This window comes from Ursus americanus, chromosome 6 (genome assembly GCF_024610735.1).
Source record: "Ursus americanus isolate L20-20 chromosome 6, mUrsAme1.1.p, whole genome shotgun sequence".
Classification (NCBI taxonomy): domain Eukaryota; kingdom Metazoa; phylum Chordata; class Mammalia; order Carnivora; family Ursidae; genus Ursus; species Ursus americanus.
The window spans coordinates 32005935-32023767 of record NC_142132.1 but is presented as its reverse complement, the minus strand read 5'-3'; the positions used below and the strand labels follow the sequence as shown (position 1 = coordinate 32023767).

Below are 17833 nucleotides of genomic sequence, written 5' to 3'. Positions count from 1 at the left end.
AAATAAAAGTATGGACACCTAGATCATGCAACTTTTTTTTTCCTTAAGATTTTATTTATTCATCAGAAAGAGAGAGTGCAGAAGTAGGGGAGAGGCAGGCAGAGGGAGAAGCAGGCTCCCCACTGAGCAAGGAGCCCGATGTGGAACCCATTCACAGGAGCGCGGGAACATGACCTGTGCCGAAGGCAGACACTTAAGTGACTGAGCCACCCAGTCGTCCCAAGCATGCACCTCTTGATCTCAGGGCCAAGAATTCGAGCCCCACATTGGGTGTAGAGTTTATTTAAAAAAAAAAAAGAATAGTAGGTTACAATTTGAACTGTTCTGTGGGCAAAATATTATTTTTCCTTTTTTGTAAGGATTCTATTTATTTATTTGAGAGAGAGAGAAAGAGAGAGAGCACGTGTGGGGTAAGTGGCAGAAGTAGTAGCAGACTCCCTAGTGAGCAGGGAGCCAGATGAGGGCTTGATCCCAGGAGACTGACATCATGACCAGAGCTGAAGGCAGACGCTTTAACCGACTGATCCACACAGACACCTCTCTTTTTCTTTTCTTTTAAGAAAAACTCTTATGAGACTTTACCTTACTAATTTTCTGTTTATTTTTATGTAAAATTAGTTTTCTGCAACTTTTAGAGGGAGTTGTGTGGTTTAAGATGGTTTTTTTAACTTCATAGCGCTCCCACTTTTGTTGTTTTTATATAATATTAAAAAATGTGGAGGTTTGTCAGCCCTGTTCCCCTCCCAGTTTTATTTAGAACAAAGACTGGCATAGATCACCTGTTTTTATAAATGAAGTTTTATTGAAACACTCACAAAGTATGGACACCTTCCCAGAAGAAGGCACCTATATTAATGTTTTTGTATTTTGCTCATATTTTGAGGGATTTCCTTAATGCTCGAAACCCTCTGCACTGATCCTGGGCTCTGACATTTCGATTAATGGAATTTCCTTAATACTATATTTAAAAGCTGCATTGTTCCTCTGGACTTCATTATTGTATTTAGATTCTAGCTTATTATCCCTTTTTTCTTGTTAATATCTTTACTGAGTATAATTCACATGCCATACCCTTCCCACATTTCAAATATAATTCAGCAATTGTGTATTTTCAGAGTTGTGCAACCACTACCACATTCAATACCAAACATTTTCATCACCCTCAAAAGAAGCCCCATATGCTTGAGTAGTCATCTTCCTGTCCCCAAACCCTTCCAGCTTCAGGCATCACTACTCTACTTTCTGTCTCTATAGATGGCTATTCTGGATGTTTCATATTAATGGAATTATATGGTATATGGTCTTTTGTTCTAGCTTCTTTCACTTTACTCCTTTACATGCTTGAATGATATTCCAGAGTGCATATACCATAATTTTATATATCCACTCCTTGGTTGATGGACATTTTGATTGTTTCTGGGGTTTTGGATGTTTTTTAGTGTTTTGTCTTTTTTAGGATTTTATTTATTTATTAGAGAAAACAAGAGAGCACAAGCCAGGGGAAGAGGGAGAGGGAGAAGCAGGGAGCCCAGTGCCGGGCTCGATCCCACCACCTGGGATCATGATCTGAACGGAAGGCAGATGCTTAACCAAGTGAGCCACCCAGGTGCCCCTGGGCTTTTGACTCTTATGAATAATGCTTCTATGGACATTTGTGTGCAAGTGTTTGTGTGTACCTATGTTTTAATTTCTGCTGGGTATATATCCGTGGTGGTAGAATTACTGGGTCATATGATAACTTTATATTTAACCTTGGGAGGAACTGCGGTGGATCAAAGACCTAAATGTAAGTGCTAAAACTATAAAACTCTTAGAAGAAAACTTAGGCATAAAATGGCTAAAATTGATAATCTCTGTGTATGTAAGCACTGATACTTCAAATTCTCTTCAACAGATGGAAATGCTAATAATGGTTTGTAAGTGTCCTACTTTTTTCCTGGCTTTAGAGTAGTTTTGGGTTGGAACGTTTAGAAAAGTGTGTGACAATGATGGGTCTAGCAAGTATAGGTGTTGAGGTTAAGCCTGTCTTAATGGAGTTGGTGACATGTTAGGCATGTCACAGGTCGCTTGTGGATTGTTAGAACCTTGTTAAATTAATGTTGGCCGAGAGAACTGGAGGGAAGATATTTTTTTTTTTTGTATTGTATTTTAGTGACCACCAGAGTCAGTATTTCCAATGGCTCCATTGTTGTTTTCTTTCAATTTTGTGTCACCGTCATCTTTACCAACTTTAGTTGTCCTTGTGAGGTGCTTTTATTCTCCCCAGGTAAAGTTTATGAGATCTCTATTCAGTCAGTCTCTTATTCTCAGCATCTGCCTCCTATACTCTGCTTCATTCCTTATGGGCAGTTAATGCCCAAGTTTTCTGTCTTCATGTATGTAATATTTCTTCTATTTGTTCATCTCCATTAATTCCTGTACTTGTTTCCTAAACCAAATTGCCACCTGCCTTACGTCTGGAATACAATAGGGGTTGGCCCCCCTTTTGTCTGTTCTAAAATGTGCTGCCATGTTAGCTTTTGCACATTTTCAACTTCATAATGAGTTTTTAGGCAATATAGAGTCCACATAAATTCTATAACAGAAGAAGAGAATTGCAAAATCTCGATCCAGGCTTATACCATTTTTTGAGATACGGCTCTTACTCATTTCTATGAGTTAAGATTGTGTTTGCCAACCAACAAGAGAAAACCTAATTAACAATGTTTTAGAGAATGAATGGGTTTATTTATCTCAGGTACAGAGAATCTCATGTTGGGCAGTCTAGGACTTGTACAGTAGCCCTGAAGTATCATGGACCCAGGTGCCTTCCATTTTTCTTTAGCATACTTACCGTGTAGGCTTCATGTTCATCATGTTTCAAGATGATGTCTCCGCTGCCTCCACTAACATATCTGTATAGATAGAGGAAGGAAAGAAAGAGACATCGATAGGCCATTAGGGGTGCCTGGGTGGCTTAGTCGGTTAAGTGGCTGCCTTCGGCTCAGGTCATGATTCCAGGGTCCTGGATCGAGCCTGACATCGGGCTTCCTGCTCAGTGGGAAGTCTGCTTCTCCCTCACCCTTTGCCCTTTCCTCCACCCCTCCCCGTCCCACTCATGTGCTCGCTCTCTCACTCTTTCTCTCTCACACATAAATGAAATAAAATATTTAGTAAAACAATGTAGGCCATTGGTAAGAAATAGGTTGCTTGGCCAGTGTAGCTGCAAAAGAGGCTACGAAATGGAATTTGTAGGCAAGCAGGGGATAAAGGAATAGGAAATGGTGATTGGGTCAACTAATCCATACAATTTGCCATACCATACAGTTGTTATTTTCACACTGCGCTCTCCAGTTTCTACATTTGCTTAACTTTATACAACGTGTTATTTTAGATTTATTGTAATTACATATGCTGGCAAACCAGCAAATAACTACATCAAATAATTTCTAGGAAAAGTACAACAAGCAGTTGGAGTTTAATTTTGAAAACTTGTTAAGCTCTGCATTTGATTTGTTTGGAGCTGGGACAGAGACAACAAGCACCACGCTACGATACGGTCTCCTGCTCCTGCTGAAGCACCCAGAAGTCACAGGTATGGCCAGCATGGCGCGCAGGGTGTACTTCTGGGCGTAGAACTGATGTTTATAATGATGCCGGAATACCTTCGAAGTGTGCATATCACCTGATTTTGCATGCAAATGTATATGCATTTGTGTCTTTTGTCATCAGAGTCGTTTGTGTTTTATCAGCTAAAGTCCAGGAAGAGATTGAGCGTGTAATTGGCAGACACCAGAGCCCTTGCATGCAGGACAGGAGCCGCATGCCCTACACGAATGCAGTATTGCATGAGATCCAGAGGTACATTGACCTTATCCCAAACAACCTGCCTCATGCAGTGACCCGTGACATCAAATTCAGAAACTATGTCATCCCCAAGGTAAGATGTGTTTCTCCTACAGCTGACTTCAGTGCTCTTGAAGTTCTCATATTCACAGTATGGTTTCAGTCTCTACCCATTCGGGTGAGAGAATGGAAAAATCATACATGTGACAGCTTAATGGATTTTGTGCTGTTTCCAGTTTGAGGCTATAAATTTTTATGACAGGTTTTGATATCTGGTCGTGTAAGTCTCCCAAATTTGTTCTATTTCTTTAAAATTGTTTTGGCTACTCTTAGCTATTTACATATCCAAATAAATGTTAGTATCAGTTTGATGATTATCCAAAGCACTTCACATTGGTTTGTATTGGGGTGAAAGTAAATTAATTTGGAAAGAATTTACATGTTGAAATGTTGAATCTTTCAATTCATGGATATGGTATATTCTCCCAATTTATTTGGGCTTTCTTTAATTTTTCTGATATTATTTTCAGTGCAGAGGCTTATACATCTTTTAGGGTTTTCCTAGATAAGTGATATATTTGATGTTATTATAAATTGTATAAGTTTATAAATGCCTTTTCTACTTTTTTGGTATATTGAAATATATTGATTTTATTATTTTGACGATCTTGTATCTAGCAACCTTTCCAAATTTACTATTCATTGTTAATAATTTCTGGATTTATAATTCCCACGTACCCAGTTCTGTGATCTGGCTTAATTTTTGTTTTCATAATTAATATTTAAACTTTAAATTTTATATACTTACAATTAGCTCTAATTTAAATCTTTCTTGTAACCATGGATCACTCAAGGCCAGTCTATTGTAGAGGACTGATCTAAGTTTTTTTTTCTGTAATACTTAAAACGTTATCTTAAAACCACCCTTTCGGGTGCCTGGGTGGCTCATCACTAAGCGTCTGCCTTCGGCTCAGGTCATGGTCCATGGTCCTAGGATCGACCCTATGTGAGGCTCCCTGCTCAGCAGGGAAACCGCTTCTCCCTCTCCCACTCCCTCTGCTTGTGTTCCCTCTCTCACTCTCTCTCTCTATCAAATAAATAAAATCTTAAAAAAAAACAAAAAACCCATCCTTAATTCTGCAGTGCTAAAAATTCAGAAAATTAAAAATAAAGTTGGCTGCAATTTCATTTGGTGACCAAAACTACTTGAACTGACATAAATCTATTTATATTCCTTATTGATGCTACTTTGTGTGAGTATTCATATTTTACTAAAGAAATATCAACGTGGGGGGTCCTGGCTGTCTTGGTCAGTAGAGCATGCAACCCTTTATCTCGGGGTTGTAAATGTAAGCCCCATGTTGCATGTAGAGATTACTTAAAATCTAAAAAGAAAAGAAAGAAATATCAATGTGTTTGATTATATGATACCACATTATTGGGAGTATTTTAAAATTTTTGGTGTCTACATCATAATATCTTTCTAACAAGTCAAACTATTCTGCATTTGAAAACACATGTTAGGCCCAAGGGGTTTCAGATGAAGGATCATGTACTTAATCTTTCAAGAACACAAATGTTTCTATTTTATGGGCTGAAGTAGAAAACCAAGAGGCTAAAGTGGTCCTCCTATATATAACTTTGAAATGGTTGAGAAAACAGCTTTAGGAAGAGATAGTTCAAGATGGCATAGGAGTAGGACACCTCAGTTTCGTCTGGTCTCAGGACTTCAGCTAACCAGCTATGAAATCATTCTGAACACCTGTGAACTCATCCGGAGAGCTAAAAGAATAGCTGCAACTCTAGAAATAGAAAAGCGACCACTTTCTGCAAGAATGACAAGACAGAAAAACTTACCTCAAAGAAGAGAACAAGAGGCAGTAGTGAGTGCCAGGGACCTAATCAGTATGGACTTAAGTAAGATGTTGGAACTAGAGTTCAGAATGATGAGTAGAAAGGTACTATCTGGGCTTGAAAAAAGCATAGAAGACACTAGAGAACCCTTTCTAGAGAAATGAAAGAACTAAAATCTAATCAAGTTGAAATAAAAAATGCTATTAATGAGATGCACTGAAAAAATAGAGGCTCTAACTGCTAGGATAACTGAAGCAGACGAGAGAATTCGTGATATAGAAGACAAAATAATGGAGAATGAAGCAGCTGAGAATAAGAGAGATAAACAGCTATTGGATCCTGAGGGGAGAATTCGAGAGATAAGTGACACCATAAATCGAAGCCAAAGTAGAATAATTGGGATCCCAGAAGAAAAGGAAAGGGAGAGAGAGAGAGAGAGAGAGAGGCAGAAGGTATATTGGAGCAATTTATAGCAGAGAACTTCCCAAATCTGGGGAAGGAAACAGGCATTCAAGTCTGGGAAGCACAAACCCCCCCCCCCTCAAAATCATTAAAAATAGGTCTACAGCCCAACATATGATAGTGAAACTTGCAAATCTCAGAGACAGAGAGTAAATCCTGAAAGCAGCTCGGGACAAGAGATCCATAATGTACAATGGTAGAAACATTAGACTGGGAGCAGACCTATCCACAGAGACCTGACAGGCCAGAAAGGACTGGCATGATACATTCGGGGTGCTAAATTAGAGGAATATGCAGCCTAGAAAACTTCATCCAGCAAGGATGTCATTCAAAATAGAAGGAGACATAAAAAGCTTCCACGACAAACAGAAGCTGAAAGAATGTGTGACCAGTAAACCAGCCCTGTGAGAAATATTAAATATGAGAAGGGATCCTTCACACCAAGAGAGAGCCCAAAAGTAACATAGATGAGAAAGGAACAGAGACAATATATAGAAACGATAAGTTATACCAAAGAAAACTCATATTCTAGTGAGGTTTGATCAATATGTGAAGTCAGGTAAATACCACTACAACGAAGATATGAAACATTTGTATCATCTCAAAAATTTCCCCTATTCTCCTTTTACAGTCAATCCACCTCCCCCAATTTCAACCCTTGGTAACCGTTGATCTGCTTTTGGTTCTGTGGTTTTGCCTTTTAAGGAATGCCATATGATGGCATGTGACATTAAAGTACTATAATTTGTAATCAGTATAAGCCCTTATCTTTCTTATGTGGCAGAATGTGTTGAAGATTTATGTTTGTTATCACATGTATCATTAGTTTGTTCCTCGTTTTGATGAGTAGTTTTCATGATATCGAGTGCCACAAATTGTTTACCCATTCAGCGATTGTTGGATATTTGGGTTGTTTCCAGTTTGGCGCCATTTGAATAAAGGTGCTGTGAACATTTGCATACAGATTTTAGTGTGGACATAAATTTTGCTTTTCTTTTGGATAAATGCTCAGGAGGGGGACTTTGCTGAACTGTTTCTAAAAAACCGTTGAACTGTTTTCTAAATGTGGCTGAGCCTTTTTACGTTCCCACTAGCAACGTATGAGAGTTCCAGTTGCTCTAGGCCCCCTCCACCACTTGCCATGGTTGGTCTTCTTACCTTTTAGATACTATAAGGGGTTGTACAGTGTTATCACATTTTGTTTTACTTCTATTTTCTGGATGGATAATGACGGTTCACTTCTTTTCATGTGCTGATTGATTATTCATATATTCATATTCTTTGGTAGAATGTTTGCTGAAATTATATTCCTATCTTTTATTGGGTCGTTTTCCTTATTTAATTATTGCAATCCTTTTTATATTTTGCATGCAAGTCTTGTATCATATGTAGGTGTTGTTAGCATTCACTCTCAATCTGTTGGGATTTTTTTTTCCTTTCTTTAGTTTTCAAAAAATGTCTTCCAAAGAGCAGAAGTTTTGAGTTTTGATGGAGTCCAATTTATCAATTATTTCTCTTTTGACTTGTGTTTTGTGTCCTATCTGAAAAACTTGCTGCCAACGTAACTTCCCAAATATTTGCCCTTATGTCCTCTTCTGTAAGTTTTATCGTCTTCACTTTTCTATTTAGGTCTGTGATCCATTTAATGTTCGTTTTTACTTATAGCGTGAAGTAGTAATTGTACTTTTTGTTGTTGTTGTTATGGATATCCAGTTGTCCCAGCATCATTTATTGAAAACCTACTAGCTTTTTAAATCTTAAAGGAACATTCTCACATATCACTTGTCTTAAAATATATAAGGCAATGATTTTGAAAACCGAAGTATAGACCTTAAATACGATAAACTTAGAGGATGGAATTTCCTTCCAATTTTTAATTTAAAATGTAAAAAATCTACATAGCCTTTAAACACACACACACACACACACAAATGACTATGTAATGATTTATGTATATATAAATAATATATATGAAAATGTGTATACATCTATATTTTAGGTGCATATCTATCTATGTCCATCAATCTACCTTACTCCTAAATACTTCAGTATGTGTCTTCCAGGAACGAGGGCTTCCTGCACAGCAATAACAGCATTCACACTCAAGGAATTATCATCTATACAATAATTTTATCTGATATGTAGCCTATAATTACATTTTTTCAATTATGCTAAAGTCTATTATAGGTTTCTTGGGGGAGCATCTAGTAGCTAGTCAAGGAATAAGTATAGGATTTGATTATCTGTCCCTTTAGGCCCCTTTTATAAAGAACAGTTCCTTTTCCTTTATTTGTTTCATTTCAATACACTGGCAGTTTTGAAGAGTGCAGGACAGTTGTCATGCAGAATATTCCTCAGTCTGGTTTAGTGTGGTTTTTGTTTTTGTTTTTGTTTTGAGATTAGATTCCAGTTCTGTGTTTTGGGGAAGAAAATTACGTAGGTGAGGTGTGTATGTCCCACTACATCATGTTTTGTCTGGAGACAGGTAATATCAATTTATACCGTTATTGCTGATGCCAAGATACTAACTTGTGAAGGACGTATCTGCCATAATTCTCTCTTGCTGGGGCTGCATTTTTCATAGGTAATTAATAAAAAACAATCTCTGACATGGTACTCTAAGACCTTGTAAATACCTGTTTTCCAAATAATTGATCCAACCGTTTTAATATTAATTAATGATCTTTTTTTTTTCTAAAGATTTTATTTATTCATTTGACAGAGATAGAGACAGCCAGCGAGAGAGGGAACACAAGCAGGGGGAGTAGGAGAGGAAGAAGCAGGCTTCCAGCGGAGGAGCCTGATGTGGGGCTCGATCCCAGAATGCCGAGATCACGCCCTGAGCTGAAGGCAGATGCTTAACCACTGAGCCACCCAGGCGCCCCTAATTAATGATCTTTACTTGAATTCTTGAAAAATTACTTTGTGTGTATGTGTGTGTGTGTGTATGTGTGTGTGTGTGTGTGTGTGTGTGTGTAGCTAGGACTCATCTCTAACAAAGAGTTCCTCCATATTTTTATTGTTCTATTTTTTAAAAGATTTGATTTATTTATTTTAGAGAGAGTGTGTGAGTGGGCAGAGGGGCAGAGGGAGAGGAGAGACAGAATCTCAAGCAGACTCCTGCTGTGCCATAACCCACATGAGATGGATGAACATCGAAGTGATGAAATAGAGCAGAGAGTGAGACAGACACAAGTGTCCAAACATTGTGATCAGAGGAGAGGATTCAGAGGAGTCGCACCCAAGTAACCAAGGGGTCAGTGTTTCAGACCCTATTGGGGGCCATGTTAGCATCCTGACTAGCACTGTCCTGAATCTCATCCTTGTTTATTACTTAGTCTGTCTGGGTGGAAATGCCCTTGCCCTTCTTTGGACCTGGGATTACTCACGTATAGATCAAAAGATTGAACTGAGTGATTTGCCACATTTCTTCCAGCTCTACAACTTCTTTATAACCCAGTTTATCTTCATCTGTCCATTCCAGGGCACAAGAGTATTAACATCACTGACTTCTGTGCTACATGATGGCAAAGAATTCCCCAACCCGGAGACATTTGACCCTGCCCACTTCCTGGATGATAGCGGCAACTTTAAGAAGAGTGACTACTTCATGCCCTTCTCCGCAGGTAATAAAAATTAAATCCCTTAGGTGCTGAAGGGGACGAAATATTTTGGGGGGATCAGTTAAAACTTACATGGTGCCTGCTCTGGGATGAGTAGAATTGTTCTTTGTCCATGACCAGAAACATCACTCCCAATGCCCATGTACTTTGCCGCACTCAGCATACATCGTCATTATTGGAACGTTGCATGGGTGACGGAGTTCTTCCAAAGTAAGGAAGCTAGAGTATAGGTTCATTAAATTCTGCCTCTAGATATATCACTGAGCTACCAAGATCTCCTCTTAGCAGCAGATGAAACTCATTTAGACTTTACTCCCTGGCCATGAGAAAGGTATATAACTCCTCAATTTTGAGTTAAGTATCTGTTTTAAACAATTATTTATTTGAAAGAGAGAGAGAGAGAAGCAGAAGCAGGGGGAGGGCAGAGGGAAAAGGAGAAGCAGTCTCCCTGTTGAGCATGGGGGAAGGGGACAAAGGGACAAGCAGATTCCCACTGAGCAGGGCGCCTGATGTAGACTCCATCCCAGGACCCTGATGGGATCATGACCAGAGCTGAAGCCAGATGCGTAACCGAGTGAGCCACCCAGGCACCTCTGAGTTAAGTATCTTCTATGTGGGGTGCCAGGGTGGCTCAGCCAGTTAGGTGTCTGACTTTGGCTCAGGTCCTAATCTAAGGGTCCTGGGATTAAGCCTTGTTTGGGCTTCCCACTCAGTGGGAATCTCCTTGTCCCTCTGCCCCCTTCCGCTCCCCCCGCCCCCACTTATACTCTCTCTCAAATAAATAAATCCCATCTTTTTTTTTTTTTAAAAAAGTATCTTCTCTGTGATATCCCTTACTCCCCAGAGTGAGCTCTAGGGTGACAAGTATCCACAAGCACAGCATAGACACCAAAGAGGCTCATACTCTAGTTAGGGAAGCAGATTAGTAAACAGATGATTATAATCTAGTAAGACTAGTGTTATGGGAGAAGAAAGCCCAGGCCGCTCGGGAGAGCAGAAGAGGAAGCTGGCTCCTTCCTGTTCACTCCTGCTCCACAGTGAGGCATCAACTGGAATAAGCAACATTCTACCACAGCAGAAAGGGAATTTGAGCTGCCTCACAGGGGACAGGGAGCGAGGGAAAGAAGAGAAGATGCCGCCCTTTTACAAGGGGGACCACAGGAGCAGGACGTTTCTATCGATTGAGGAGATCAGAACCAGCCAACTAACCATGGCATCAAGGAAATCTTGGGAAAGTGGCAGAATGCCCTGCAGTGATTCCAAGGCACCTGATTATCCTCCACGCAAGATCAGGTATCTTGGATATTGGGTCTCCACATCTATAGTGTGTGCTGGGTCTCTGGCCATGGAGTCACCTTCATTTATCTGATGGCTTCTGATGCCAGCTTTGTGTCTTGTACTGTATATACCAAGATGTCAAGGACTGAGCCTTCCTTACTAGGAATGCACATTTTAGCATGGTAGAAAAATAGTAAACAGAAAATTATGATTCATGGTGAGGATCTATCTGTGTTTTAATCGAAGAGTTTTTGCTTATCTATCTATGTTTATTTCTCGATCTATTCATTTATCTATGTATGTTTTAATTGAGGAAACCCAGAGAGGGCACGATTCTCCGGCCCGAGGGGATCACAGGGATTATAGAGAGGAAATGACGTAAGACATAGGTCCTGAAAGAAGTATAAGAGACGTGCCTCTTAACCGAAGGGAACAGCATGAGGTAAAACTGGAGATGTCACGGTGTGTTGGAGATTGCTGAAGAGTGGGTATGGCTAGAACCGAGAATAGAGTGTGTGGAGGATGGAAAGAGAGATAGGGACTGTCAGACAGGGAACAGAGCAGTTGTCATGTGGAAATACATAATGACGTGCTTGATGTAGGCCTGCTACTCAATAGATACTTGTTGAATGAAGGATTGTCGTGAAGACACTAGGAGAATAGCAAGCATTCATCTGTCCGTCTAACCTTCCTTCCAGCCCTCCATCAGTTCAGTCATTCGTCAGATACTTCTTGTGACATAGTTCTTGTGGCAGTTCCAAACATACTGTTCAAGCAACAGGTCCCTTCTGTTTGTTATTTTCAGGAAAACGATTGTGTGTGGGAGAAGGACTGGCCCGTATGGAGCTGTTTTTATTCCTGACCAACATTTTACAGAAATTTACTCTGAAATCTCTGGTCGACCTAAAGGACATCGATACCACCCCAATTGCCAGTGGGTTTGGCCATGTGCCACCTCCCTACCGGCTCTGCTTCATTCCCATGTGAGGAAGGACAGACCATCCGCCTGCTGCCAGCAGTTCTCTGTAGCTCCTCCTCGTCTGGGGCATCATTCACCTCTTGTCCCTGCTGGGGATGCTTTCTCTGACCTCTTCTCCTAGTTCCCCATTCCCTCCATACCCAGTGAACATCCAACCTCCATTAAAGGAAAGTTTCCAGGGGCGCCTGCGTGGCTCAGTCGGTTGAGCGTCTGCCTGTGGCTCAGTTCATGATCCTGGAGTCCCGTGACCGGGCCCCACTTTGGGCTCCCTTCTCAGTGGGGAGTCTGCTTCTGCCTCTCCCTCTGCTCCTCTGTGGCTCGAGTTCATTTTCACTGTCATTCTCGCTCACTCTCTCAAATAAATAAAATCTTAAAAAAAAAAAAAGCAAAGTTTCCAGAACTTCATTACACATGTGCTGTGCTGTTCTTTATACTCTGTAACACTTGTGTTTGCCACCACACATACTTACCTCATATTGAGCTGTTACTATGTTATCACTGTGATACAAAACCAATGATTGGTGTAAGCTACCACACGGCCATTTGTCCTCTGCATGTTGTAGATGGGAAGCATTATTATTTGCTGAGCCGGTTCTTAGGCTTTCCTTCTTTTGTGCATAATACAGATAAGAAATGGAAGAAAATAGTGTCCGAAGACGCCGCACCACGGAGGGGCAAAGGGGGAGAGGGCAGGAAAGCCCTCTTGGCTCAGTGACACCTACAGTTACTTGAGGTTTGGATTTGCAGATGAGATAAGTTGTGTCCAGGAGCGGGGTGTCAGTGAGAATTTCAGTGATTGGGGGGGGGGAGGAATAATCTCTGTTACAATTCATGTCTCTGCTTTGGTGTCACTTTGAACACCAAAGATTTGACCTGTTCGTATGAGTTTGTTTCAAACTTAGAGTCAAGTATTAACATATGCTTTTTTATATGGCTAATCAAATCTTCTAAGTGTCATTCTTTGCCCTCTGACCTAGAACAAAATCCCCGGGGGCATCACTAGATATCCTTTTTTCTACTTTCCAGCACATTGTTTTATACCTAACACAAACGTGGTGGCTTGTGTGATGCTATGATGTTTTATGAAGTCTTTATCTAGTACATAGACAACTAGGGGCGCCTGGGTGACCCAGTTGTTTAGTGTCTGCCTCCGGCCCAGACATGATCCCAGGGTCCTGGGATTGAGCCCTGCATCGGGCTCCCTGCTTTGCTTGAAGCCTGCTTCTTCCTCTCCCACTCCCCCTGCTTGTGTTCCCTCTTTTGCTGGCTGTGTCTTTCTCTGTCAAATAAATAAATAAAATCTTTAATAAATAAATAAGTAAATAAATAAAACATAGACAACTAAACATTTTATACAAGTGAAATAATTTCTGTCATTTTTTTCACATGTGTTTAAGTATATGAAATGAGCATCACCTATTAACCATCTGCCAGCTCATCTCCTGGAGAAAACTTTTTATACCTAGACATGCATTTTTAAGACAACATATGAGGATAGATGTACGTATACATAAGATATGTCCAAAGTATATATTCACACATAACATATATATATACACATGAGATAAAAATGATTCTTTACCATTGGACTCATATTACACACAATATTCTACGACTTGCTGTTTTCCTACTGTACAGTCTGCCAGGTAGAATTCGAAAGATTAAAAACATGGGCAAATGATTTGAATGGACAGATTACAGAAAAGGAAATGAAATGGTTCTTAAACACATGAAAAGATTTTAGAAATAAAAGGTACAAATTAAAACTATATTATATTCTCTATTGTAAAAAAACGAATCCCTTGATTAGTAAATGAAAAGATTTTAACAGAAGTATTAGCAAATGTGTGTGCCACCAAGCAGTCTTGCGTATTGCTCCAAAGTTACCTTCTCCGTAAAGTCTACCCTGGGATTATTATTTTTTTAATTAATTAATTTATTTGTTTGAGAGAGAGAGAGAGGCGGAAGGGGCAGAGGGAGACGGAAACTTTAGCAAACACTGAACTCAGTACAAGCCTGGCATAGGGATTGATCCCAGGACCCCGAGATCACCACCTGAGCGAAAACCCGAGTTGGATGGTCACCCAACTGCACCACCCAGGCGCCCCTACCCTGAAATTTTCTTGAAACTTGTAAACTCCTCCATCATCACTTTCCCCATCCTTCAGCTTCTGAATCTCCTTACAATGTGTTTGCCACTTTGCATGTTTCATGTTAATGAACCTTTCTCATAAACCTAGGAGGCAGATAGTATTGGTATGAGTTTCCTAATGCCACTATAGCAAATTACCACTGAGTTAGTGGCTCAGAACAACACAGATTTACTGCTTGCTTATAACTCTGAAGTTCAAAAGTCCAATATCTGTGTTCATGGGCTAAAATCAAGGTGCTGGCATGGCTGCTTCCTTTTGAGGCTCTAGGAAAGAATCCATTTCCCTGCCTTTACGGCGTTGAGATGCTGCCAGCATTCCTTGGCTCATGACTCCTTCCTCCCATCAGTCCCATCCTCTTGCTTATCTTCTCCAGCTTACTCCTGTCTCCCTACCTCCCTCTCCTAAGGACTATATGCTTACATTGGGTCTACTTGGTTTTGATGGGGGAAAGACTGGGATTATGCTTTCTCTTGTTTAAATGAGAAATTGTTTGATTTTAGGGTCTCTTTCTATAAAATAGTTTTCCAAATAAATGTTTGTTATAAGATGATCTCCACAAAATTTTTTTTCCTGAAGAATAACGGCTCAGGTGAAATAATAGCAAAAGTCTTGACTGGCATTGTGATTGAACATTATGTTGACTTGATTTTATTCAGTAGTATTCTACACATATATCATATAAAGATTTCAAGTGCACATTGGTTATTGCAGAGCAGGCTTTCGAAAAAACTGTGGGGTCTTGTCAAAAGACCAGAAAGTGGAAGGGGTGGTGTATCATGCAGAACAAGAGTAGAACAAGGAAGAAGAGACCTTGAATGTATAGTAGGAGGAGTAAATAGTACCCGAGAGAAGAAAACAGGGTGTAGGAATGTAAGTAATATAAAATTTATAGTGTATGATAGAGGAATATAAAGGCCAAAATAGAAACAATTTAGGTCCTGTGTGTATATCAGACGGTGAGGAAGAGAGTTCCTGAATGCTCCCTGACATATTTCTGTGTAGGTTGTTTGTCTGTTGGAAAAATGTATTTGGTGTAGATCAGGTGATCTCTGCCATAGGGTAATTGAGCTAGGACTCAGAAGAAAAACCATTTTGAGAGAATAGTCAGTCTGATGAAAAGACTACAGAGAGGTGTTTTGTGTTTTTTTTTAAGTGGGAGTATTTACCAGCCAATTGTGTTGACCAAACGTGCCTGTAACTTGGTTGCTTAGTACTCCTACTACCTAGTCAGTTGTATTATGTCCTCCAGTGATGATTTCATGGGTTCACCTCTATCCTTCCCTCCATAGTAACTCCTCCCTCTCACCTTGCTCCCTGTTGGCACTGAGAAAACAGACTCAGAAAAGAACTTGAAAAAGTTGCCAGGACAGCATCTGTACACCTGCCAGCATCTGTGCCCATGTATCCTCCTTTCCTGTTATATGGATAGATCATCCTAGCTAGAGCCGACAGAGTGCCTCATTTCTTTCTCTTATGGAAAACTCCTCGGAAAGTTGTCTGTATTCACGTTTGTTGTTGTTGTTGTTGTTTGTTCTCTTCCAGTTTTTTCTGAACCTGTTCAGTCATCTGTGTCTTTCCATTGGAACATTTCTTAACTGAGATCTGTCACCTCAGTTTGCTTGATCTTTAAGCAACATTTCCTATAGTTGTATAATCTCCACTAATCTCCACTAACCGCCTGGTTTTCCTTCCTACTTCTCTGGTTCTGTCTTAGTCCCCTTAGCTATTTCTTTCCTATGTCTTTGACCCCTAGACATGAGAATGTCCCAAGCAGGGCTTGGGGCTCCATTGATGGTCTTACCTCATTGCTTTGACTAGATGACTCAGATTTATATCTCTAGCCATGATCTTTCTCCTGAACTCACATCCAGTTGACTACTTGACATTCTTACTTGGTTACCTGATAACTGAAACTTCCCAAATCTGAGTTTAGGCATTCGTGCTTCAGCCCATTGAGACTATTAAAACCCATGAATTAAATTTTCAGCTTCCAAAACTTGTGTTGCCATCTCTTCTGTTCTCTTCTTCTGGGAGTTTAATACCTCTCTCATCCTTTTATGTTCTTACAGTTCTAGATTTTAGTAAGGGGCCGAAGGGAACAGATATTGTACTTCTGTGATACTGAAACAAATACTCCCTGCTTCTGTCTTAAAATAAAGAGTATTCACAAAACAGTACTTGTCTTCCTTCGGTTGGTCAAATTGTCATGAAAAAGACTTTATTTAGCTTTTTTTTGTTCATCAACCATACCACTAGACAGTTCCAAATGTGTTGAGAGATGTAGTGAAAGTGGTACATGAACATTTCTTAAAGATTTATTTATTTATTTTGGAGAGAGAGCGAGAGAGACCAGTGGGGAGGGGCGGAGGGAAAGGGGGAGATAATCCCAGGCAGATTCCTTGCTGATTGCAGAGCCCAAGGCTGGGCTCCATCTCATGATCCTGAGATTGTGACCTGAGCAGAAGCCAAGAGTCAGATGCTTAATGGACTGTGCCAGCCAGGCGCCCTGGAACTTGAACATTTCTAAGCAAACGTGTTTGATGGCATCTTTCACGAATGTCTTGGCAATTATATATGATTTTTTAGGCTTAGAGTTTGAAGTAATACTTTACGAGAAGACCGAAAAGCAATAATGTTTATATTCAAAACATTAGGTGCTTCTGTTTTAAGGTCCATACTCAAAGAATTATTTTGGTTTTGATCTTCTTTTTAAATTAATGGTAGTTAAGTTTTTATGATCCTCTGTGCTGTGTTAGCCAGTACATCTCCACGAATAACATATTTTTCACTTCACCATCAATTATGGTTGCCAAATTAAGCCCAAGGAATCATACTTAAGAATAAAATTTTTTAACTCTTTTGCTCTTCAGTTCTTTGGAATCGCTTGTTGTCATGACTTGATATACTACCATTACTGTTCCATTCAGAGAAGATGTAACTTGTCAAAATCTAGTGAAGCTTGGGGCACCTGGGTGGGACAGTTGGTGAAGCGTCCCAACTCTTGATTTCAGCTCAGGTCATGATCCTGGGGTCCTGGGTTTGAGCCCCACGTCGGGCACCCTGCTCAGGAGGAAGTCTGCTTCTCCCTCTCTCTCTGCCCCCCCCCCCGCCTCATGTTCTCTCTCTCTCTCTCTAAAATAAATGAATAAAATTTCCAAAGTATGTTTTTTAAAAAGCTCAAATTCCTGAAGCTATCTGCAGAGTTCATTTTGAGAAACACAGCCGTAAAGCATAAATGGTCCATAATTTTTCCTAATGTCCCTTTCACAAATCTGTGTCCTAGCCAGATCAATGAACAGATTGACTCCCAAGTCACACCTCTGAGTGTTTTGTGTATTTATTCCTGAGTCTTGTTACTTAATATCCATCACTAGCTTGGTTAAATACCACCATTTGAAGAGCGGTCCTTCAGGGGTGTGTGGGGGGATTATGTGCGCTGCTGCTCTTTGGAGGATTTGAGAACATTTATAAAGTATGCCTGCCTCTCTTCATGGTCAGTACTCTGCCACCACCTACCCAACGAAGGTGGTCAGATTCAGGTTTCATTCCATTTTAGCTTTAATAAGTTCTTTAATGAAATGTAGAAAGAGCATAGTCATTAGAGAAACATGGAAGATTTCTGTTTTACTTCCTGCGGGGGTAGAAATTCTGTTCAGGAG

The 17833-nt window shown here is 40.1% G+C and overlaps 1 protein-coding gene across 1 annotated transcript in view; it reads left to right on the top strand.

Annotated features, from left to right (window-relative positions):
• Positions 1-12411, top strand: part of LOC123800347 (cytochrome P450 2C41-like) — a 28756-nt gene extending 16345 nt beyond the window's left edge. Inside the window, exons 6-9 of the mRNA XM_087862886.1 lie at positions 3433-3574; positions 3732-3919; positions 9626-9767; positions 11848-12411. Coding sequence (XP_087719012.1) covers positions 3433-3574; positions 3732-3919; positions 9626-9767; positions 11848-12029 — 654 coding nt within the window. The 3' untranslated portion in view covers positions 12030-12411. The remainder of the gene's footprint in view (positions 1-3432; positions 3575-3731; positions 3920-9625; positions 9768-11847) is intronic.
• The last annotated feature ends 5422 nt before the right edge of the window (positions 12412-17833 follow it).